The 25,331-nt window shown below is 39.8% G+C and overlaps 1 protein-coding gene across 1 annotated transcript in view; it reads left to right on the forward strand.

The window, feature by feature from the left end:
- nbas (NBAS subunit of NRZ tethering complex) overlaps nucleotides 1–25,331 on the forward strand; it is a 184,705-nt gene that overhangs the window by 27,393 nt on the left and 131,981 nt on the right. The window contains exons 16-25 of the mRNA XM_079645282.1: nucleotides 1,750–1,875; nucleotides 2,190–2,341; nucleotides 2,495–2,632; nucleotides 9,421–9,499; nucleotides 12,155–12,259; nucleotides 12,810–12,946; nucleotides 17,797–17,880; nucleotides 19,400–19,553; nucleotides 23,225–23,410; nucleotides 24,519–24,619. Of these exons, the coding sequence (XP_079501408.1) occupies nucleotides 1,750–1,875; nucleotides 2,190–2,341; nucleotides 2,495–2,632; nucleotides 9,421–9,499; nucleotides 12,155–12,259; nucleotides 12,810–12,946; nucleotides 17,797–17,880; nucleotides 19,400–19,553; nucleotides 23,225–23,410; nucleotides 24,519–24,619 (1,262 nt within the window). The remainder of the gene's footprint in view (nucleotides 1–1,749; nucleotides 1,876–2,189; nucleotides 2,342–2,494; nucleotides 2,633–9,420; nucleotides 9,500–12,154; nucleotides 12,260–12,809; nucleotides 12,947–17,796; nucleotides 17,881–19,399; nucleotides 19,554–23,224; nucleotides 23,411–24,518; nucleotides 24,620–25,331) is intronic.

A 25,331-nucleotide genomic window follows, 5' to 3' on the forward strand; every position in this document is an offset into this window, starting at 1 on the left:
GTTCTTATTGCCCTCAAGGAACCGCAGTCTGGCTAATGTGTTGCTTTCTACTCCTACACACAGAAATAGATGGATACTCAGCCGGTGTGTGTCAGTCAGAACGCTGGCACACATGTACCATCACACACATACAGCAGGTCTTCATGAAAGTGCTTTTGTTAGATCAAATCAGTGTGTGAGACATTGATGTGATGCAAAACCTCTTTTAGTATTATTATATGTCAACATCTATTCAGGCAATTTGAAAATAATAATAAGGATGTTAGCAGCGCTACTTCTACTGCTTCCAAAGACAAATACATGCTATGCTGGAGACTTTGTGAGCATGTTCTACGGTACAGTGGTGTTTTACCACATTAAATGCTATCCAACACATAATGATTGTACACTTCTCTTTCTCATGTGCTCCATCCAACGTCTTATTAGTGCAGGACCAGTACTACCTGGGGATCTGTAGTTTGTAATAATAGTGGAGGTCGTCTGTCATACTCGTAATTTGCCAAGTACATATTCATACCGTTACACAAAGTTACACAAAGGTCATGTGATAATATTTGTCCCATGGGAATAGGCATCTCTTGATATAGCGTGATCATTTGCTTTTTACAATTTAGTTTTTGCACATTTTTACTGCTTTCCCTGGTTATAGAATTATGGAGGTTATGAATAATAAATAAAGGTTATGACAGCATTTTTGGTGCAAATTCAGGAAGTTACGAAAACATAAGTGGGCGCCTTAATGATATAGTAATATTCATTATATGAAGAATAAATGATGTAAAGTGGTATAATATTTGTAAAATGAGTGTTTTTACACAAAGCCTTGAAATCATATTTGTGGGATAATGTTAATACATTTAAGTAAAATACACGGATTATACTATTTACATAATAAATAAATAAGACTATGGTATAATAAGGCTTTAGTCCATTTTTTCTACTTTTACTTTTTTAGCCAATACTTTGCTTGATGACCAAATACCTGCAACAAATATGGCAATACTCACTGTGTGGTAATAAGTCCCAATGCCTTGCTCTTGATTCCTCTTTTTGGGTTTCTGATTTTATTTCCCAAATATCCCCAAATATTCAATTCGCCTTCAGCCATTCTCCTTATCCCTACGTAGCAGCCCCATCCAGAGTGTGTCACATCGCTACACAGATTGAAATCTGCATGTTAGAGCGCTCCTATTCAGTCTTTGAGTATTCAGTGTGCGTACTCAGGACTTCGGGAGTACCATAGGTTTTCAACACATTTATTCAAAACCTTAGCTTCTTTGTCCTTCAGCCTGATGGGAAATCAGGCCAAGGACTTTCTCCTCTCTAATAATTCTTTATATACACCATGTGGTTGTAGTTCCTTTAAATCATTTCATTCGTTTAATTCTCTTCTGGGACATGCTTGAATTAGTCTCTTAGGTTGATAAATGGATATAAAGCATAAAAAGTACCTCACAGATTCCGAAATGCATGAAACTGATCTGCCCCTCTTTTATCTTAGCAATATTTGTTTAGTAATGAACCTTAACAATAAGTTAATTATGTTTCTTAATTAGATTTTCTGCCCCCAACAACCTTCTTATCAGACAGTTTCCTTCATTTCACAGTGACTCACTTCCTAATAAATGTCCATTTGCTCGTCTTTTGTGATCATATACGTTCCCTGCTATCTGTGAAGATAACATCCATGTATATTGATCTTGTCTTCCTAATGTTATGTTGTTGTTTGCATTTTTGTTTATCCCGCAGATTGACAATGAGGAATACGGTGAAGCCCTGTCTCTTGCTCAATTGTATAACCTGGATTCTGACCTGGTGTACCAGAGACAGTGGAGGAAGAGTACCGTCAGCATCGCCTCAATACAAGATTATCTGGTGAGAGATAAGAGAAATAAGAGAGATATATATATATATCCGGAAATTAGGAAAGGAGGAGAAAAGAATGGATGAGAGAGAAGAATTGTGTCAGATTGTTGGTGTCTATCAAAGCATATTAGACTTCTGGTATTCAATATACAGTATGTGTGTGTAGGTGAGTAGGGTTACAGCACACGCTTAAGTCCCTTTACTCTATTTCACGCATAATTTTTACCAATTTGCTGCTGAATTTCACACCTCTCCCTCCTAATTCTGTTTCTCATTTCATCCCATCATTTCTTCTGAACTCATTCCCAAAATCCCACCCTCAGAGCAAGATCTGCAAGCGCTCATGGGTGCTGCACGAGTGTGTGGAGCGAGTACCAGAGAATGTTGACGCAACCAAAGAGCTGCTTCAATACGGCCTGAAGGGAACCGACCTCGAGGCCCTCATCGCCATAGGAAACAGGGAAGATGGGGGCAGGTAAGGAAAAAAACACATAAATAGAAAGAATGTAAATCGACTTTTGTTCCTCCTTCCCTCCTATCAACCTGTGGCTCGTTCAGCATGCCTCATTTTGTTTCTCCGTATTTACCCTCTAGCCACAGTATTTGTCATTTCCTTGCAATCTCACAGGTTTATCATGCCAGGCGACGTTGACCTCGACGACCTCCCGTACGAAGACATCCTGTCAGGAGACGAGGAGCTGGAGATGAAGAAGGAGCGGGAGAACAAGAAGAGACTAGAGCTGTTGGCCAAGGTCGACTTCAGCAGGTACACAGACAGACACACTGTCGGTTATGCAGTCAGACAGCAGAACAAGACAGAAAGTCGCAGCAGGCAGAAATGCTGCCAAAGTTTTTGAATTTACAGAGACAGGAGCATTTGAACACAATCACAGTGGCTGGGTAGTGCTTACAGATACTTCAGCTGGAGGACCCAAGCTTGGTTGGCAAGCAACTGCACGGCTGAAGTGTCCTTGTGCAAAATTACTCAAGCCATTATTTCATACGTAAACTCTTGACTTGAAAGTATAGCCCTCTTCTTTTTTTTTTAAGCGTGGGTTTAGGAATCGATTTGTTGGTCTGCTGGATTATTGATCTGTTGGTCCATTGGTCGGTTCACCACTTTGGTCCAGACTGAAATGTATCGACAACTATTGGGTATATTGACATGACATTATGTTCAGACATCCATGATTAACCGATCATTAATAACTGTCCTATTCCCCTGACTTCAACCCTAGCATCACCATGAGGTGTGCATTTGTGGTTCCGGAGGAAAAATCTTGACAACTATAAAATTGATTGCCATGACATGTGACTCTGAATTTGTATTCAGCTCCACCAGCAGGACATCTTTATTTGTATCATTGTTAAAGGTGGGGTAGGAAATTCACTTCAGAAACACTTTTTGTTATATTCTATGGAATGCTCTTAACATTCCGATAGCAATGAATATCTTAAGTGCTTTGAAAATAAATACATACAAAAATGTATCATCTGTGGAAGCCGTGGCGCTGTAAAAAGCACGACCAATCATCTGAGCCGGCCCGGCTAAAAAAACTGGATTGCCTACCTGCCTGTCAGCATTCCATCTGTGCACAAACTTATACTTTCAAATTCTAGCGCACTCGAGCTGGTTTCTCCATTCTTACCTACCCTACCTTTAAGTGAAGTAGGTCAACATTTATTTTGATGGATTGGCCCCAAATATTGTGCCGATAATCATGCTTACCAGATGTTGACTTTAGTAATCCCATTACTTTTTCTCTATTTCAACAAGTATTGTTGACATTTTTGGCTAATGGTAAAATGTCTGAACTAGGGAATGATTACCATGAATTCAGGAGAGAAGATTCATGGTTTCCAGATACTGATTTGGTATATTTTGGATCCCCTTTTAACTGTGGTCATCATCAGTTCGAAATTCATTCAATGTTTTTGTTAATGACCACATTAACAAAAACATAACTAGCACATGTTAGCATGCTTACAGTCTTAACTAAGATGGTACCTTTTTTATTTTCTAAACATCTAAATGCTAGCTTGCTGTGCCTTGAAACGGCTACACAGTGCCTATTTCTTTGCTTCACAATACACTCTTAGTGTTGTCACTTTACTGTTGGAGGGTATTTGTAATATTTTTTTCATTTTTAAAGTCTGCATCACCAGAATTCAACAACAGCTTCCAGCTCTCGGCAGCAGGTGTTAGATGGGTGTTGAAATCTCACTAAGGAAAACCTGCCGCTGGCCTGTGTGTGTCGCCTAGTAGCTAGAGCCTAAATTAAGTCATTATTATTCAAAGTATGAAATATAATAACAGGGGCAGCGACTGCCACTGCCATTTGTGGGAAAGGAGAGATTGTGGTGACGGTATTTAAGGCGCAGACGAGGAAACAATAAGGGAATGGCAGAGGGGGCTGCCAAATTTAACACTGATTGTTTGATTAGGTCGCACACCGGAGAGCGGGGATCATAAAGGCAGGGACATTAATGAGGATGAGGGAGCAAGAAGGAGATCACATTGGTGGAGATTAGTGGGTAATCTGCTGGAGGTAATTTATGCCTTTGTTGTTGAGTGCCCAGGGAAAGACTAATGAAAAACCCTTTAGTGTTAACTAATCACCTCTCATACACACACACACGCACATACACATACCCATGTATCATGAAAGACTCTTAAGTTTAATATCAGGTCTAACACATGTTAAACACATCTGTTGAAAAGACCAGATGTAACCCCAAGAAAATGCTCTGAAATGAATGACGCCCCCTTTTAAAACGGCATACCTATACTGTGTTACAAGGATTTCTAGCTTCAGTAGCTATATTGAGCTGTCTCTTTTGTTCTCTTCACCTGAGATGCTTAACCAGTGAGCCTCCGGTCTGCATCTGAATGAGGAGGAGCAGAAACATAATTTAATATCTCCGCTTCAGCTCACTGTTAAATTTATTTTGTCCCTTTGATTTTCTATCTGTTTGGCTCATTGGGTAATACAACTATTTAGCTTTATTGCGGACCTGTAGTCTCTGGCTGAAAAAGAGGAGATGGAAGATAAAAAAAAGATAAAAGAGGGAGTTAGAAAATCCATAGCATTAAAAAATATTAATGCAAAACATTACATTCAATCTTAAGTGAATTTGTTATAGTGTTTGCCAGGCTGCTCTTACACCTGTACCCAAAATATTTGTGTATATATACATGTAAATGTGTGTGCATATGGGTGAAGCAAAGCCCCTCACTAAATGATCTGCCCACGTTGCCTTTAGGCCTGCAGCCAAGGTCTGAGACAGGTAATAATTCTCTTAATTTCTTTTTAACTACACCACCATTACAGAAATGGCTTAGTATCGATCACAGCTGCTCTGTATGTGCTTTTGTGTGTGATGATCCTGTGCGTAGATAAGGGCTGTATTTAACTATTGACTGTGACAGTAAGTGCAGCTTTCGTCCCTCTGCGTGTTAGGTGGCTGTCTGTGTGCGTTTATGTGTGTGCTAGAGAATAGGGATTCACTGATCAGACTTTTTCGGTCCTGATAATGGTACCTAGGCTTTGAGTTTGGCTAACGATCCAATACCAGTGTTATAAAAACAGTACTGCATCGAAGTGACTGGATTGGTGATCATTCTTTATGTGTAATGTAATAATGTAAGATGAAGTGAGAACCCAGTCTGCTCTGATTGGTTGGCTCTGTTGTGATTGGAATTCTAGCCTTTGCAGACCATTCACATCCACACAATCTTATATAACATTACAGGGAAGGGAAAGACCAAAAAGCATAATTGGGCCAGTTTTAAAACCTTTGAAATCCAGTAACTATTTCTACAAAACCTAAAAAAGGAATTAAGATTTCAGTTCCAGAAAAAAAAAAGGTTAGTCAACCTTAGTTGTGTATTGTTGATGCTGACTTATGACATAGCACCTTTAATCATACACAATCATATCATATAATTAAATAGTTTAGCCAAATGGCAGGAGTCACTCTTAAAGGTAGCTATTGACAGTTCTTGACACATTTTCAATATTCATAGTCAAACCATCTCAATGAAAATGTTAATCCCCTTTAAGCAAACACACATTTTGTTAATAAATTAATAAAAATGATCTCCTTCTCCATCCTTTCTTGTTACTACCAGCTTTACCCTTATAGACACTGTGCTCTTCTTGCACTGTATTCAGTCACCCTGAAATGAATTGTCACATGAAATACAGACTTCCTCAGGACTCTGTTATTGCTTCATATTCTTAACTGACATGCTCCAGTCTGTTTTTAAAACTGTTTTGGGCTTCAAGCAGACAGTTTTATCTTTTCTCTTATTCTCATCAGTCTGTGTGCATAAAGTATAATTCAGAATGTGCCGAGAGCCGTTATATCTGCTGCTCTGACTTCCTGCATACAACAGCAAGATGGACGTGTGTGTGTGTGTGTGTGTGTGTGTGTGTGTGTGTGTGTGTGTGTGTGTGTGTGTGTGTGTGTGTGTGTGTGTGTGTGTGTGTGTGTGTGTGTGTGTGTGTGTGTGTGTGTGTGTGTGTGTGTGTGTGTGTGTGTGTGTGTGTGTGTGTGTGTGTGTGTGTGTGTGTGTGTGTGTGTGTGTGTGTGTGTGTGTGTGTGTGTGTGTGTGTGTGTGTGTGTGTGTGTGTGTGTGTGTGTGTGTGTGTGTGGTCTGGTCTGCAGCAAGGTGTTTATGTTGTCATCTGATCAAATTCAGAACTCAATCAGAAGTTTCATTTTCACATTTGCTCCTGCAGTGTGTGTGGGTGTGCTTTACTGATGCATCTAAGCGCATGTGAAGACATGTGCAGAAGTGTTTTTGTCTGTTTATGCAGTCCAATTTTATCCCCTTCGCACTGTGTGATAATCGCTTTTATCACACACCGCCTTTCTGTGAGTGTGTGTGTGTGTGTGTACATGAATGCGACTGCGTTGTCCTGTTTATGCGGTTCAATCTCTGCCCAGTACGGTCATATTCAGGGTGTTAGTACAGAGATGGAGGCGTGATGCCATCTAATTGTAATAACCTGAAGTCCTGATGGCTTTGACATATATCACACACACACACACACACACACACACACACACACACACACACACACACACACACACACACACACACACACACACACACACACACACACACACACACACACACACACACACACACACACACACACACACACACACACACACACACACACACACACCAAAACACACACACACCAAAACACACACACCTTGAGGCAATCAGGGTTCAGTCTCTTTACATTAGACAGTGTGTGCAATGATGGGTAACGGCCTAAAGTGCAGTTAAAGTCGGGCACATTACATCTTAAACCTCACATTCTTCAATCTCCATTCAGATGTGTCGCTTTTTTAGTTTTTGCTCATGGCCCACTTTACCCCCCGGTTTCCCCTTGAGTCACTGTTTATGTAAGGGCAATTCAGGGAACTAATATAACCCTTTTGTAAAGGCGCAGGCTCTCTGTTACACTTTTGGTGTACTGCCAAGTTGCCCATTTGTATGTGTAACAGTCTACACGCTGTTTATCTTGTACAGCTGTGAAATTGTAAGTAAGATTAGCTATTGAGAAGCAAAAGCCATGGACCTTTACTAAATTCAGCCAACTCTGACCTGCCGCCGGCATTTCCACAATGCCGTGATGGCGTTTCTCTTTAATGGGCGCTTCAGAGAAAAAATAATTAAGATGTCTTAATGAATTGCTGTTATTGATTTCCGTAATTTGTATTAGAATGACATGTAATGATATAGGCACAAACCAACGTGCCGAACAAATACAAAAATATGAGCGAATGCGGAAGAACCTTAAATTAACATTTCCAGCAGGGGGTGACATTTGTTAAAAGGCGTCTGATTGTATAGAGGCCTATGAAATAACCCGGATACTTCTCACTTGATTTATTACCTCAGTTAACATTTTCCTCATTAGTTTATGGTCTAAATTGCTACTTACAAGTATTTACAATAAATCACAATCTTCAATGAATAGTTGTGGTCCCATTTAGAGTCAAATTGATTGATTGATTTTGATAGACAGTTTGCTACTGCGGCATGGTCTGATTTTTCATATTACAATACAAACCCTTTCACAGTGTGATTTCAGTTTGTAAAGGCTTATTTGAATTTGTAAAACATGTCTGTTTGAGCTGTTGGTTAGGTTATTCTTTGCTCCACCCTTGTATCACTTCTGGTTCCAAGGAACAGACATTGCCACATCCAAAATGCCAAACTGCCAAACTCAGGGCTTCAAAAAAAGCACTCCCCAAATCAATGGGGGACGCAACGGTCACTACGTCGACTTTCATTTAAAGTCTTTGCACTAGTGATGCACATGCTGAAATTCAAATATTGTATCCTGTCCTTTGTCTCTCTCCACAGTCCTTACAATTTAGCTTATAATGCATACATTAGCTCTGTGGCCCACAAGGTTATAAACACACATTTACAGGTTTTACATTTAGATTAATAAACCTTTATGTAGTAAATTAAGTGTTTTATCAAACCTTGACAGAAGGCCAGCCTGTCACCTTGTTTTCTGCTTCTGAAGTCACTTTATGTTGGATTGAGTCATCATGTGAAACCCGAGAGAAGAACAGAGAGGTTAAAATAGCTTTCTAACATCTCTCATATCTGCTCCTTCTCTCCCCTCTCCTTGCTCCATCTCCTAGTTTTTTTTCTCTGAAGAGGCAGAGCAAAGCAATAATTACCACTGGTTCGAGTGCTAAGCTGCGACTCTTTGATGTGCCAGAGAGTGTGTTGAGCCAGTGTTAATCTCTGTTAGTCTGTGTAGGAACCCTGATAAGGCCTGATAGCGCACTCTGTAATGAGGGATTAGGGATTAAGACGGCGGTGGAGGGGTCAGCTCTCCTGTGGTCACACTGCGGTTGATCCAGGCCAAGCTTTTTTTCCAGGGAGCTTTCGGCACTGCTCCACATGGTCAGGTTGTTTCCTTGTGGAATATTCTTGGAGGTGTGTGAATATGTGGTGTTTTTTTTTTTTTATCTTACCGTGTGAACTGTCGTACTCGGCCTCCTGGGTCCTTTCCCATGGGCATACCTCGGGTGATTGAATTGTAGGTAGATCCTATATAGCCTTGTGCCTTGGTGTTCGTGGTCATCCAATTTATTTATGGTTGTGATTAAATGACATTGAAAATGGATTTGATTCTCGCAGGGCAATCACTCACCTCATTGACAACTAGCGTCCCATACATAACAACCAAAGGGCTCTTGTGGTCATAAGGAGTTGATTTGTGGCCCTTAGAAAATGATTAGGTCTAGAGGGCACTGTGTGGTATTGTAGTCACCAGTCCACAGCATTGTTATATAGGTCCCTGCGGGTCGCCTGTATAGGGTCAATTTACAGTTCATTTAAAGCTAGAGTGTGTGCATTAGTGACGTGTGTGGGCCAGGGTTGAAGTTTGAAGCACTTTCCAGATCTTGCAATTTTATTATTTAAGTCGGCATTTAACATTTTAATAATGAAGTGTTGAGATTGTGTCAGCATACTGTTGATTAAAGTGTTCACATTTGCTTTGTTAGGCTGACTTTGGAGCAGAAGGAGCTGTGTCGGAGCCGACTGAAACTACTCTCCTATTTGGACCGGCTCGAAACATACGAGGTAACATTTGTTTATCTCTAATCACTTTATTTATTTCTGGATCACATAGGATGTAGTTATTACACAACCTAAAATGATACTGAAATATCACATTGAAAAGCAGAGTTAAAAAGCCCCAATTAATGCTGCAACTTACAATTAATTTAATTAGGGATTCATGTTCTGATTTAATTAACAGTGAAAATAATCATAGCAGCCTTCATATTAGAAATACAACTGCTTTACAATTAGGGTAAATAGGCAGAATAAACATTAAAAGAGGGATAGAATGCTGTAATAAATGGAAAATAAGATAAAAAAACACACTAGACAAAATAGGAAAGGAATGAGATAAAGGTCTCAATCAATTGTTTATCTGTGACTTTTCATTATCTAGTGAAAAATGCTTATCCAATTAATTTTTTTTAATTGGTTAAACAACACCTTGTGCTCTAGCAGATCTATATAAAAAAATAGAATTATAAAACCATACATTTACAAAAAAATAAACCATTTAATTTACGATTGTAGATGTCTGCTAGTGTTGCTGTTAATGTAATGTACCATCCTGTCTACACTGGATCCGCTGAGCCTCAACTACACCTGTACATCTGTAGCATGTGAGGAAATAGATTTCAAGCCTAACAACACGTTGTAGGTCATGGTTATACAGCAAGAGTAACAGTTGTTGTAGCCTGTGTAGACAGCTGTAATTGAAATGAAAGCATATCCATTCTGTCAGATAGGTGTGAGATTAAAACGCAGCTGAAATGCCTCTTGTGTAAACACGGTATGACGAGACAAGATAGTCCTGCCCTATGAGAGCCCGCTCCTTCTTGGTCTGGAAATGATGAATTGTTATAGAAATACAATGATTGAATCAATTCAGAACACACCAGATATGTGACTATCCTCTGGGGCAAACGGCTACCATTTTCAAGGTTTCCGGTGTACTCAGCAAATATCCAGGGCAAGACTTTTTCTTCTGTCCACCTCTGATTGTTTACAGTTTGATTTATAAAAAAAAAAAAAAAAAAAAAAAAGGTCACATTTTTGTTGGACATTAGCCAATGGAATTATATTACGGTCAATGCCTCTTTTTCTATTCACACAGTCAGCTTACCCGCTTGAATTCAAAGCCCTCTCAAAGACGATTGGTCAATACTTCTCAGACTGCAAAAAGAAAGTTTCCAAAATGTTGTCCCATTGCATGCAGATTCTGCATTCATATACATTATATACATATTGAACAGTCAGTAATGTCCATTATTATTGAAACTCCTTCTAATCGTGTGTTGAGTGGCGGTCTCAGTGTAGTATGAATGGATGTTTTCCAGACTATTGTATGATAGAAAATCAAGCATACACAAGTTAGGCTTCCCTTTGTGAAACTACATGGGAAGAAGTATTTGTACTGCTAACCACTATTCAGATAATTCTAAATGTAAGCGTCACTAAAGGATTATATGATGTGTTTATTTACATGTTTGCATAAGAGACACACTACGTTTTTATTGAAAATATTCTTCATTACTTAGTTGTTTTCCCAGCGGCAACTGAACATTTTCTTCTTTTTTTTCTTCCTTTCATATCGAATCCCCCCAAAGCACAGAGGCTTTTCTCATCTGCCTTTTATTGATACTCTCTCTTAACCCCAGTAATCTCTTTAGAAATATTGAAAAGTTGGAGAAGATAGTTACGTGAGAGGCATGTGAAGTGTATAATTAAAAGAATGAAGGTTTGGTAACTCACTAGCTGGGAAGCAAATTTGACATAAGGAAATATGGTTCCACTCTAACATTAATAGGCCTAGATAAACATCAGTGCAGCATACATCGCTACATGCTTAAAGTGGGACTTTGACACTTGCACTCTGGATTTCAGATTTACGATGAATAATGTTAACACACACGCCCTTTTCATCCACAATAAATCACGGGAGAATGGGACGTACTTTCTCCCATGCAGGAGAGGAGATGCCTGCTTCATATTCAGCTCAGACAGAGTGACGTCTCTCGTTTTTATTTCGGACATTGTCATGGTAACTGCAGCCCTCGTCAGATTCCTTTTGCCCCAATCCATTTTCTTTCTGGCTGTCTATGAATATGATATTAGGGTTTTTATCATCCTGACTTTGGCTGGCTCTGTCTGTATACGGGCCATTCAAAGGGCCATCCATCAGACACGCAGTCTCACACACACACACACACACACACACACACACACACACACACACACACACACACACACACACACACACACACACTCATCCTGGCATAGAGGATGCTACAGATATTTTATACACACAGACATGCATAAATCCTTTTGAGCCAAAGGCCAGGACAACAAATGTTCCCTCCTGACACAGGCGTGTGCACACTCACACACTTTCGTACTTCCCTCTGATGGTTTCGACTAAAAGGACACAACAGCTGCATGCTAAGAAGTTAAATAGCATCTCTGTTGACTTTGTCTTTGTGCGTTCATCTGCCGTCGCATCCTCTGCTCGCTCTTTTTTGTCGTCTCATCTTCGTTTGACTTTCTACTCGCACTATTTTCTCTGTAAAGATAACCCTCTGATTCACAAATGTCTTGTTTTATGAACCACCGTTGCATTCCCCAATTCTAATTCCTCTCGTCTCTTTTTCTTTCTCTCTCATGCTTTACACTCTTCAGGAGATACTTGGCGGTCCTCACGCAGCGGAGCAGAAATATGATGCTGAGTTCTTCAAGAAGTTCCGCAGTCAAAATATAGTTTTGTCAGCAAGAAACTACGCCAGGGTAAAATAAGGCTTCTGTTTTTTTTTCTAGTTATCAAACTTTTTCTCACAAAATAGAAAAAACATTTGATGTCTTTACTCTCTTTGTGTGCAAAATGCAGAAATGCGTCATTTGTTTGTATTTCCAACATTTGAAACTCAGAAGGTATATTTGAACTATCTACAAAAAAAACCACATAATTCACATGCAGCTATAGTAAAAGGAGCACCATGTACTCTCAGTGAGGACTACATCTGTCTGCAGCTGTTGTTGATTTACGATTTGCATTCATGTGGTACACACTCACGAAACAAATGCAGTATAATTACGGTACACGTAACTATAACCTTCATCAAGGTAAGATTTATTGCCGGCCTGCATTCATTTTGTCTAGGTTTATTTAGTATACTGGCTCCTGTGTTTATTTCTTTGATTATTTCTAAGTGTTTTGGAGCCATTCCCCCTCTTATATATTGTGTTAGAATAGCGGCTTAGTTTCTGACTGTCATAAAGTTTGTGCTTTTCCTTTGAGTATGTATTCATCTATTGTCATGTATTTGTTTACCTGCAGGAGAGTAATGTGCAGGCTCTGGACATCCTGTTCACTTATCACGGAGCCGAACTCCTCCAGCATCGATTAGCTATCCTGCACAACTTCCCAGAAACCACCTCCCCGCACGAGTACACCACCCTTTTGCCTGAAGCCCGGTTAGTAATACATATGCACACCCGCATTTGTTAAAAGTTCTTAAAACGGGAAATGATTATTTTTGTCCTGACATAATAGGCTCAAAAATAAATGTAAGCTGCTTCCTTCCTGTCTTCATGTTGAAATAGGTGCTATTTCATTTGAGTCCTGTGGAGGAAACATAGAAAGAATATGTTATTCAAATTGCACCCTGTGTATTTATACTGACAGGAGGGTGATTATTTATGTTCAAATTCCTAAGAAACATAAACCATTTTAATCCGATTTTTACGTAATTTACACTACACTGTAGCACAAAATAAATCCATTGAAGGGGACATATCATGTAAAGCTCAACTTTTCAGTGCTTGTGCCCATACATTTGGTTATCTGAAGTGCCAGTCACACAAAACAAAACTCACTAACTGTGAAATTAAACAACTGTGTTGGTTTCTGAGCTGCCAAGTCGGAAAACATGGGATTCAGCAGCACCCTCAGAACGTTTTAAGGACGGAGGTCTACTCAGATGAGCTTGTTTTATATATTGGGGTACCACAAGGCTGTGTACTGTCACCATTGATGTTTTCAAATAAATATCTGTCCACAACAGTTATGTCAACACACACAAACATTGAATCATGAGTGCTGCTATTATTTAGTGGGAATGTTGATGCAGCATTCCAACTATCTGTTATGCTACGCACACAATTCTTTATTATTCCGCTGGGTTATTTTGCGCGTCTTCTTCTCCTGCATCACAGAAACTCCGTACAAAACATCAAAACGTTCAGCTCGGTCGGGAATCGATGGCTATTACTTTTTATCATTCATAACTTTCATAATTCCAGAGATACATCCCATAATACATCACATTTTTTATCATGGAAGTCAATGGAGAAACTCTTCAGACTTCAACAATCTTCATGCAACTTCAACTGCTAACTGCTCCTTCATACTTTCACTCAGAAACCTCATTACAACTTTAAAATGTTACACATTTTTCTGACATTATTCGTGTAACACGACTTTTAAATCTGATTCTTACTTTTAGAGATATTAAACATTGTTCAGACCTTGGTAAAGAGGCCTTCAGATTTTAGAGTGCGTGATGTCACAGCTAGAGTGGACAGATTTAATTTTGCCTTCATATTTTCTTTTAAACCTGACATAATTCCCAAACCGTACATTCCTGAGACATAATTTTTTTTCATGGGAAACGTAGGAAAACATCTCGTAGCTTGAAAAAAAAAAAGAGAAAAATAATTAAACAAAATGCCTCTTGAGGGCATGAAATGACAACAACTTTCAACATGTCTCCATTAAACCAAAAAGTGAAATTTCACCGATATCTGTTACGGTTCTTCGACAAATCGTTCACATGTAAGAGGTTCATCTCTCATTCAGAACAATGCAAATGCTCTCCTCTCACTTATTACTGCACATAACCATGGAAACCTTTGATCTCTGGACACGTCGTTAGCTCAAATATGAACACCTGTGTCATGGAACACGATGATGTCATAACTCCAACTGACATGCTCAGAGCATCAGACTTCAGATAATGGTTAATGCTCCTACCCTCAACAGCTCTACGTCAATTATGGGGTGTCATCCTATGCCGTTTCCATGGAAACGCATCCCTCGCAATAAAAGACGATGTCGCTATAACTCCTATGAAAATGTTCAAAAAGTGCTCAAACTTCACATGTGTGCTAACAGTCCAGCCGTGAAGACATCTACGGGACAATTTTGAGATTTCTTCAAATGCTGTTGCCATGGCAACACAATGCTCGCCATGAAACACGGTTTTCTCATAACTTCAGTGAAAATGCTCCAAACGGCCCAAAACTTCACAGGTTTGGTAACGATACCATGTCACTTCCATCATTTCAATCTAAATTCTTCACTTTCTTCTTACACATTACATTTCAGCATGGCAGTTTAGCGTCAGCTTTTCAGCATAAAGCATTCCCACTAGCAATTTCTTCAAGAATTGCATTCTCTAGTTTGAAATGTGTTTTCCTTATTATTGTTTTATAACTTATTGCTGCTAAAGGTCCATTTGCGCTTTTGTATTTTGCATATTTCCATATGATGTGTTGTGTGTTTTGTATGTACTTTTCCTGTCCTTGGAGAAGCCAAAGACACATTTCCATTTAAGTGGAAAATAAAATCAGTCTACTCTAATCTAAAAATGAAATTGAAGTGAACAATCAATAGAAAAGAACATGCAGCCAAACGGAGAAACTCATTCCTTTTTTATACTTTAATTCATTCTTAATTCTTTTTTTCTGCAACAATTCACTCTCCGAACATAGAAGCAGCAGTGTAAAAATACATCCATTGACTTAGGGGACAGGCGCCCTCTCGGATGTCTGCAAATTAACATTTACACCTCTCTGGAACGCAGTCGTTGAACGCCTACCTACATTTCAAATTTCAAAGCACCCAAATCTGGAATTATACCTCCGTTGAAGCGTGCACTCGGAGGTCTTTCTCACTTCTTCTTCCTTTTCTTTGTTCTCAGTCTCACACAGCGGGAACTTTTCTTACATTACACATGTGTACCCACAGAGCTTAAGGGCATTTGCAAACACCGCAATGGCATAAAAGGAGCAACACTTAATTGCCTCGTCTAAATTTACACGCAAACAAAATTGAACACTTTAAAAGGAGACAACACTTGCGGCAGTGGGTGCACTGATTTTGTTCTAGTTCTCACCTCTGCTTTGGGATTGGAGGAGCGCTGAAGGGGGAGAGGATGTGTGACAAAGAGATGATGGAGGAGTGTTTCGGAGAGGAAGAAGTCATTACTCACCCCGTTAAGGTTCACTAGTAAAGGTGACTGGATTTACTGATGAGTGCAGCCTGTCATCCACTTTTGCCTTTTTGATACCTTTAACTCGGGGGGGGTGGGGGTCGGGGGTTACCTAGGTTGGTTATTGGCTAATGGTTACACAAGCCAAAAAATCGTTATGACATCATAAAGTGGCCAAAATCTGATCAGCTCATTTTCAGACAGGTTTTTATATAAATGGATCAGGACAAAAAGTGAGCGAAACCTTTTTCCTGAAATGTTCAGAAACTCTTTACACAGAGGGGACACATGTTGATGTATAAAAGACATGAACAAGTGGATTTTGCATAATAGGTGACCTTTAAAGAAACACATGAATACAATGTCCCCTGGAGTTGAAATAAATATAAATGTATACAAATTATTATTCCTATGGCTCCCGGATATACCTAAACGCACACCGCCAACACGTCTCCCTTTTGTTAGCCATGTCTAAGTGTGTATGGAGGTCAGGTGGCTGTGGCTCTGCAGTGAGCATCCATCATGGCTCTGCCGCTGTGGGGCAGTTTCCTGTTTCCCCCAGCCTGTGAGCACCAAGCGCTCCTCGCGTCGCTGCTCCACTGCAGCAGAAGGAGTCAGCTCACGCCATCTGTTTGGAGCTCACTTGCAATATACAAAAATCTTGTGCTACACTGAAAGGGGAAGATATTCTCCTGTTGTACATCGATCAGGTCTGCAATGGGACCTGTTGAAGAATACAGAAGAGTGATATTTTGTTGAATACTTCTACCTTGCAAAGGGTTAGCTTGGTGGGAGTAAAAATAAACTAGCACAAAGTTTGTCTTGCATCTCCATTTCCCCCCAGCGTCCTCTCTTCCCTCTCCTCTCTCAGGCTGACATGAAGTAGATTAGGGGAGCGGGCGCGGAATAATTAATTCCTCCCAACGATATCCAAGCTCTCACACCAATATTTACTCTCCACCCTCTAACCTGTCTTAAATGAGGAAAGAGGAGCAGGGAGATGGGGAACGACAGAAAGAAAAAAGGGAAAGAAGTTCACTTTTAGGTGAAGACTTCTCGATCTCTATCTTCTCGGTGTTAAAACTCCAATCTGAATAGATGGACTCGTGCTGGAACGTTGGTAGAAGTTTTCCTTCTTTTGCGCGTTGACATAAATCACATCCGCTACTCGGACACATCTTATGTATTTTGTGATTAGGTAGAATTTATGGCCTTGTTAAAAAAAAACTGCCGTACCGCGAGTGCACTCGGCCTTTAACTGTACCAAAACTATAGATGATTTGTAGCCCGCGTTATCTCCTTGAGTTTTACAGCCACATACATATTTTTCTGTCTAAAGACAAATAGATAACAGGGCAAAATGCATTAATCCTAAAATAAGATATAAAACTGCTTCTGAGCACCCCAGTATCCCAGTTTGTGAGCCTGTGCGTGTGTTTGTGGGTGTTAGTGTCTGAGTCTTGTCAGCACTGACACTCGAGGTTACAGAGTCATTCTTCACTTTGGGTTCTTTTCTCGTGTGTTCCCTATTTATCTTTGTCAGACCTGTCACACTCAAGGAGACCAGGAAGGAGTAAAGCTTAGCACCAACACAGCGTTTAGAAAAATAAATGTCCCGGCTATTTACAACCGAGGCACGACTCTGACTGTTTTTCCGAAGTTCTTTGAATAGTTTATTGCTGTGCTTTTTAGTTTTTTCTCTCCCCCGTTCTTTGCTTATTATGCGCCGCTGTTTCCATTTCCCATATGCTGCTACCTCTGACCAGAATGTTCCTGTTGTTTATGACCATGTTTAGTTTGAGACCGTAAATGTCTTTGCTGATTTATCAGCTGCCATTTTAGGTCTGGTGTGCTTTTTTTTGTTGAATCCTGGCTAGTCATTGGTCTTTGTTTTGATATTAGCTTTTGATTATGCTTTTCCCACAAACTGACCTCTTTTACTCTAATTTAGTACATCTCTTCTCCTTACTTTTTCTATGTCATGCTCAGCCTTGTAGAGTTTTTTCCTGTATTTCTTTTTAACATATTGGTCTCTTTGTCTTTGAAACTCAGCACGGATGGAGACGAGTTGGCTTTGATTCCATGGGACGAAGAAAGACACAGAGAGATGGACTGGTGCGAGGTGGAGGAATGCAGGTAAACACTGAAGATCTCCTTTCTCATCACATCAAGGGTTTCAACAAACCAATACTTTAAATCACCTGATGTGAGAATAAAATCTCCCATGATAACAAATATTCTCGCAACTGTTCAAATCCATGCTCTGTACAGGCCAGATTCTAGTGCTGGCATCATTATGTGAAACAAAACATGACATCTTATTATCTAAATGTGAAGCAGAACCATAACAAACTAATACCAAATCTTGTAGCACTGCCAATTTACGCAATTTGCTTGCTGCAGTAGGGAGGCCAGCTTCATTTACAATTTCGTTTAGCAAGCTAATTTTAGTGCTCTTTGGTGTCGAGTCATTATATCAGTTGGCTATTTTGCTATGTGTGTTTGGCTGGGGATTGCAGGGTGGAAGCTGCGATTTTATGACAGCAGCAATGTGTAAGACAGTGTTTATGACATCCACACTTGTTTTCTGCATTTTATATCCACATTCTCCCTATTTGTCTTTCTATTGTTAATGTTTTCTTATTTTTTTACTGCTCTTACCCTCCGCCTGAAAGGATGAAGGTGTTGATATCAAATGTGTTTGTTATTTTTGAAAAATCCCATGAGAAGACCCAAATCAACACTGAGTTAGTCTCACTCTCAGCTGGCGTCCTCTCTACCTCTAGCCCAGTGGTTGCTACTGCAAACAGAAAATACTTTATGAATATATTACGCTCATTTTGAAAATGCTAAATGTATTTAAAGCAGCAATTTACAGCGAGTAAATACGGGACCGAGTTAGAATAAAACACAGTACCCATTAATGATAATGAAAGATATCGGCCATTGAAAATGTGTTTTTAATTGATTTTATACTCAAATGAATCACGATGGCACAGAGCAATTAGCCATATCCGACAGACAATTTATGTTTGTAGAATATTTAGTGAGGTGTCGGAATAAGATTTTTTTTATAGTCTTAATTGGTCAAGTCTTGCCAAACGCAAGCTGATCGACAAAAACTGTTTTTTTTTGCCCAATGATTGAAGGTGTATGTTGTGTATATACAGTAGGTTGAAGATGTGGCGCTGTCCGTAGTGCTGAAAAAGAGAGTAGGAGATTGGTAGAAAGACAGTATATGGTTTCTCAGCCTGCTTGTGTTTTATGGTTTTAAATACAACTTTTGGCGCTAATTCCATCCCCCCCATTATAGCAATCCACAGAGAGAAGAGAGACAAAGAAAGAGGGAGAAATCACTGTTTCTACAGCCCCTGTTGATTTTGAATCGTTCATAAATTCAAAAATACATTTAGTTTTCTGAGCATTACCTTTGTTATTTAGTACTGATCAATAATGCATTCGTTGATTTTGAAACTTATGCTGTTACTAAGCCTTCATGAGGCTATCTGATGGTCCTGCAATTCAGTTGATAGTGCAAGTTCTTTTCACATTTTATTGACACTTTTATGAAAAGGGCTGATGTTTATACTGGAAAAAGACTTTAAAGTGTGTAAATTGACACATTCACACTCTCCCTCTATGTTTTCCTTTTTAGAGCGATGCTGGAACAGAACTTGTTTGATGACGACAGTTTCCTGTACGAAGAGACTACAGACAGGCTGAGGTTCCGCACGGCGACACCGTCCATCGAGCTGCTGACCGACTGGTACCAAACCCGAGCTATGGACATCGACTCCTGCTCCAGACAGGTACCCACATCTAATGATGGCAAAAAACAATCGAGTGGTGCAGGAATGAGTCCTAAACCCGGAAATTAGTTATCATTATTACATCCGGGCTTGTCCATGGTGTTTTAGGATGATTTTTTGGATAGATTCACGAAATAAGGTATGTGGTTAAAAAATGGCTTTATTATATTTACATTTTGTTCAACAGCATACAAAATGTTGGTAAATATTCCTCTGTTGGAAAAGCTTTTTATTTAATCGGTTTTGCGTACATTGTTTACATTTTTTTTTTAATTATAAGCAGGGGACTTCCTGTAGATTAAAAGCTGCTAGGGTTCCTTCTACTATTTTAACTGGACAGCAGCATAACATTAATTAATAGACATCTGGCAATATTGCCGTTGTACATTGCTCTTATAAACGTGACGGGAGATGATACCAACCTCCATCAGTCAAGGTCACTTTGATCCTATCTGACAGGCATTATCGTATCTGCCATATGGGCTTGTAATGAAGAGTAACCAAAGCTTCTGTCGTCCGTGGTCTCAAGCTGTAACTGAAAAAAAGGACTTGATAGGACTTGTTTAGCGGAGTAATGGGATGTAACCGCCAGAGCTGCCCCCTCTTTCCACATGTCCCGTCCTTACCTCCTCCACGCTGATGGATCAAGTCACAGCGCTCTCTTCTGTCTCTGTGAAAGGACTAACCAGGGTGAAGTCGTATCTTTCCCCCTCATTTCTCCATTCCATCCCTTTCACTTGGTGTAATGGAGGGATGGAGAATGAGAATTTGGGAGTCCATTGCTCATATCTTGAAGCTGACCAGGGAATCGTGCCTTTCATCATCCACTCAAAGAGAGAGTAAGAAGGACTCGGTAACAGGAAGTATTTTTGTATCCCTAGAAATCACACTCTCCTTCATTCCCTCCCTTGTTCCCTTTGAATCTCCTCTTGCTCTCTCACACGTTACTACAGGAGCATCTTGGGAGCATCCCAAACTCTCACACATCTCCTTTTTTTTCACACTTGCATAGGCGCAACAGAGAGAGAAAGACATTGGCTCTGCTGCCATTTGCTGAGTTTCATTTCCCCCCTCCCTCCTGCCCTCTTTACTTTTTCATCTAATTTGTTTCTCTCTCGTTTGCAGCCTCCTCCCATCCCTCATCAGGCCGTGTTTATGCTTGGGAGAGCGTTTTAATGGAGGAAAATGGGTTTTGATTAGAAGGAGGCACATCAGAGGAAGCTGGAGTGTTTAAAGCCGGTCACAGAGCCGCATGAAGCGAGGCGCTGAATGGGAAGATTGACAGAATGACTCGGAGAGAGAGATGGGTTTGAAAAAGAGGAAATTTGAAGCGCAACCAACACAAAGAAAAGAGGAGGATAAGTGCTGGGCCAATGCGACATCCCTTGTTATGTTGGAGTGTTACTCAAACACAAAAATAGGAGAGGTCAGGACTAACATTTATTGAGGTAAAAAAGGAAAGCAATCTCATGTTAAGAGCTGTCTGTAGGCAACCAAAATCACAGGTTACAAGGAGATGGAAGGGCAGAAATAAAGGATATTATAAACAAAATGAGAGGCTAGCTTTTGGAAAGCAGACTGAGAGGGAAGGCAGGCACACAGAGAAGGGAAAAGGGCCAGACTTGGAGTTCAAATGGAGGCCAGTCATGGTGACTTTTAGAGAGATTTTGCATGAGGTGAGAAGAGCGAGAAGAGGAGAAAATGTGGACATGATGTGTGAACGAAATTGGCCGACATAGGACAAGGCCGAGAGACAAAGAAAAGTTCAAATTGAGTTTGAGAATTAGACCGGAGAGCCTGTGAAATGTGCCGGGGTGAAAAGAGATAGAGTTGTGTTACACGCTGGAGAGAATGATGAGGGGAGGGCACGGAGGCGAACTTGTAATTAAAAAGTGTGAGATTTTAGCATCTGAATTGTCTGTGGATAGCTGGGGAATCTATCTCTGGAGAGCAGTGAAGCAAAGAGGGAAGGGTGTAGGGGACGGGGAGGGTCTTTACTCACAGTTAGATCAATAGACTTCTCTCTTGTTGTATCTAATTGCTCAGGCTCTGACTCAAGGTGATTTGGGTTTCTCTCTCGCGGAGGCATACACTTATTTATTCAGTAGCAAAGTTGTTGAGAGATCAGCCAAATGACAAGGTGGCAGACCCCGTGAGCGTGCGTCTAATGTGCCTCGTGCACGAGCAACACTCTAAGAGCTCTGCCGAAGGGCCCTCCTTGTCTAAAAGGTGGAGAGAAAGCAATCATCACTACAGGGCCCAGCGGCATCTGCTATCGATTGGCTGGCATCCGCAGGTGGCTGAGCATTGATTGGCCGGGCGTGCTGCCAGCATATAGGTGGTCGGTTATCGATTGGTTGCTCTTCTGGAGTTTTATGGATCAGAGTAGCAGGAAGCCCACATCTTCCACCGTTTTATGGTCCCAAGACTAATGATTGGATATCAGTAATGACTGACTGGTATTATTTAGCTTCAGATTGGTCCTGATGTTATTGAACTCAGCAACGGTTATTCAATGACATCTTGTTCAAAACGATGTTCACCCGCTGCACGAGTTACTTTGACTGGGTTAACCGGATTCAACATGGCGGAAAGATACAAGTAAATCAGAATAAGAATACTTTATTTATCCCTAGGGGGAAATTGGATTTGTTTAACAGTTGGTCCATTTTTATATAAAGATAAAAATAGTTTTATAAACATAGTAAAAGAAAACAATATAGCAACATTATATATTTAAATATCTGTATATTACAGGACAGTAGTGTATATATATTTGTAATGATATAAATACTCATATTTGTATTACTATTATAAGTAATTGGTAATACCGCAATAATACAAAATGATATATGTGCAGCGCAGTTGAATAATAAATGTTGAATATTTGTAGGTTGAATTATTGAACAAATGAATATATAGATCTTATAGGGTTAAGACCAGAGATGAATAATTACGGGTTTCATAAATGTTAGGATTTCTTCAGTGTGTCTGTACTGCTTTGGATTGGAGTACACAGAGTCCATGCTGTTTTTTCCACTCTCTGGAATTAGTTTTATTAGACGGCTTGGAGTTAAATGTCAAATTTCAATATGATTATCGCATCATCTTGCGGAACCTCTCTGAAGATAACTGTCTGTTTTTTGCATTTGGTTGATTTATCCTAAAAGTGCCGGCCAGAGAAAAGCGAAAAACAAGTCAAAGAGATGTCATTCAGAGTCTTAAAAAATGGCTCACAAAGTGTATGTTTACTTTCAAAGTAATACAAATAATCAAAAGTAATCAGCAGTAGGTTCAACCTCTATTGGATGGATTGCAATGCCACATTTTAAACAGACAGAGGATAAACATTTCATGTTCACCAGCGTGCTTCAGCATGACTGGACAACGTTGGAAGGATTTTGGTGTTCACAGTCGTGGTTTGTGAAATGTCTTTTCCCCCCCTGACTTTTCATCTATTGCCATCATAAAGTCCCATTTTGACCAATACATTTTTAACTATTTGCTATTTTGGCCTCAAAAAACCACCAGGATGGCTGTTGAGGTCTTAATCTCATAAAACTCAGTACAATAGTTAATAGATAACCAGCTGGCAAGTCTCCAAAAATCTACCTTACAAGGCTCTCCTTGTCTAAAGAAGTATTGTTGTTTATTTTCCCTCTCTCCATCAGGTGGACTGCGCCCTGTCGCTGGTGCGCCTGGCAAAGGAGCGGGAGATCCCGGGGCTAGAGATCCTGTGCGATGACTTGGTGACCATGGAAACACTCGTGTACGAGACATCGTGTGAATTGAGTTTGACACTTAAAGATCTGCAGCACCTAAGTGACATTGACAAACTCCGCCTGCTCATGAAAAATGTAAGTGGCCCAATTGACTTTTCCCTTGAAAGGCTTTATTCCCATAATATGTTTTGAAATGAGATATTAGATTCATAAAACTATAAAGTGGTTGATGGAAGTCTGATCAAATTGCTGTTATCACACTGATGTCCTCATGTTGCCTTGAAAGCCAAGCCATTAAAGCAAACATATTTTTTACAGTTTTGACCAAAACCCATTAAGAAATGAAAACATTTATACATTTATGATGTGTTTATAATGCAGCCTTCTTCCCACTATAATATTTAAATTTGCATTTACCGACATGCTGCTTTTTATAGTTGAGTTTTTGTAGTGGTTTACATTGTCAGTAAAAATTAGAAAGCTTTTTTTCCATTTTCCTATTGCTTATTGGACCTTGAAAAGGCAATGAATACAATACAAATATGTATTTAAGATCTCACTGTAAATCAGTTTCTGAATTCCCTGATATTTGATAGTATAAACTTATCATCCTACATGGACTAAAGAGAGTTATAAAAGCAAGTGTGTTCCAGGTACTACAGTTACAAGTCTCCTCGGACTACATCATGTGAGCTGTCCTCTAAATTCTACCTAATAACTGCCAGCTTTAGCCTGTGACGACCACAGCCAATAGGATCCTCCGTACTGTGTAGTTGACTGCACTAACACATGCTGTTTGACTGCTTCTTGTGTGTGTGTGTGTGTGTGTGTGTGTGTGTGTGTGTGTGTGTGTGTGTGTGTGTGTGTGTGTGTGTGTGTGTGTGTGTGTGTGTGTGTGTGTGTGTGTGTGTGTGTGTGTGTGTGTGTGTGTGTGTGTGTGTGTGTGTGTGTGTGTGTGTGTGTGTGTGTGTGTGTGTGTGTGTGTGTGTGTGTGTGTGTGTGTGTGTGTGTGTGTGTGTGTGTGTGTGTGTGTGTGTGTGTGTGTGTGTGTGTGTGTGTGTGTGTGTGTGTGTGATCAATCTTCCTCTATCCCTGCATCTCATGTCTTTCTTTATCAGAGACACAGTTCAGCAAAATAAAATGTTCATTTCTGGGGGTGCAAGCTTGCATTTATTATCTGTATATCTCTTTCAATCCAAAATGTTCCTGTGGATGCTCTCTTATCTGTGTATCCCTGAATCAGAACTGTTGCAATTTGGGTGGGTGCGAGGCCATGCAAGATTTAGACATGCATCATCTCAAATCAGAACCCACACACCGTAGCCATTATAACTTCAAGTCAAGGTTAATATGCATGGCATGTTTCGATGTCTTAACCCTTACATACTGTTCAGGGGACATTTGGTCCGTTTTGACATTGGAATGCAGTTAAATCGCTTGACATTTGCTAAAATTATTTTGCACAAAGAAGAGAATAATAATAAAGCAGTACCAAAGGTAGCTCTGATCCTGGATGAGAAGAATTTAAATTTCATATTTTTACCAATATTTCAAAAATACAGAGCAGCCAATAACTGTATAGTTGAGCTTCCAGGGCGGCGGTCAAAATAACCCTAAAATGTAACATCTGTTCCGAACAACCTTTTTTGTTCACCTTCATTTCATTTCATTTCATTTAATCGTTTATTTGAACCGGGAAAATGCACATTACTGAACATTTTAAACAAAATAATGCTTTGAAATGTAAATGAACCGGATTTTAGCTTTGAGCTCATTTCCATCCATAGTCCCGTCACATACAACATTTATGAACTTAACATTTACATACATGGCAAACAGAAATACTTGATATGCAGAAAGAGCATGAGCAGCATACAAGCATTTACCACAAGGCAGTACAATGTAGCAGCTATGAAATAAAGTGCAAAAAAAGAGCTACATAAAGTGAAAAAGAAATTACCCCTGTGTTAAAGTGCATTTAGCGGTGATTACACGTCTGTTTGTTTCTCAACCGTCCTTTAAGTTGTCCTTTTAAAGCTATTGAGAGTGGGACAAT

The sequence above is a fragment of the Notothenia rossii genome (assembly GCF_949606895.1).
Source record: "Notothenia rossii genome assembly, chromosome: 8".
Taxonomy (NCBI): Eukaryota; Metazoa; Chordata; class Actinopteri; order Perciformes; family Nototheniidae; genus Notothenia; species Notothenia rossii.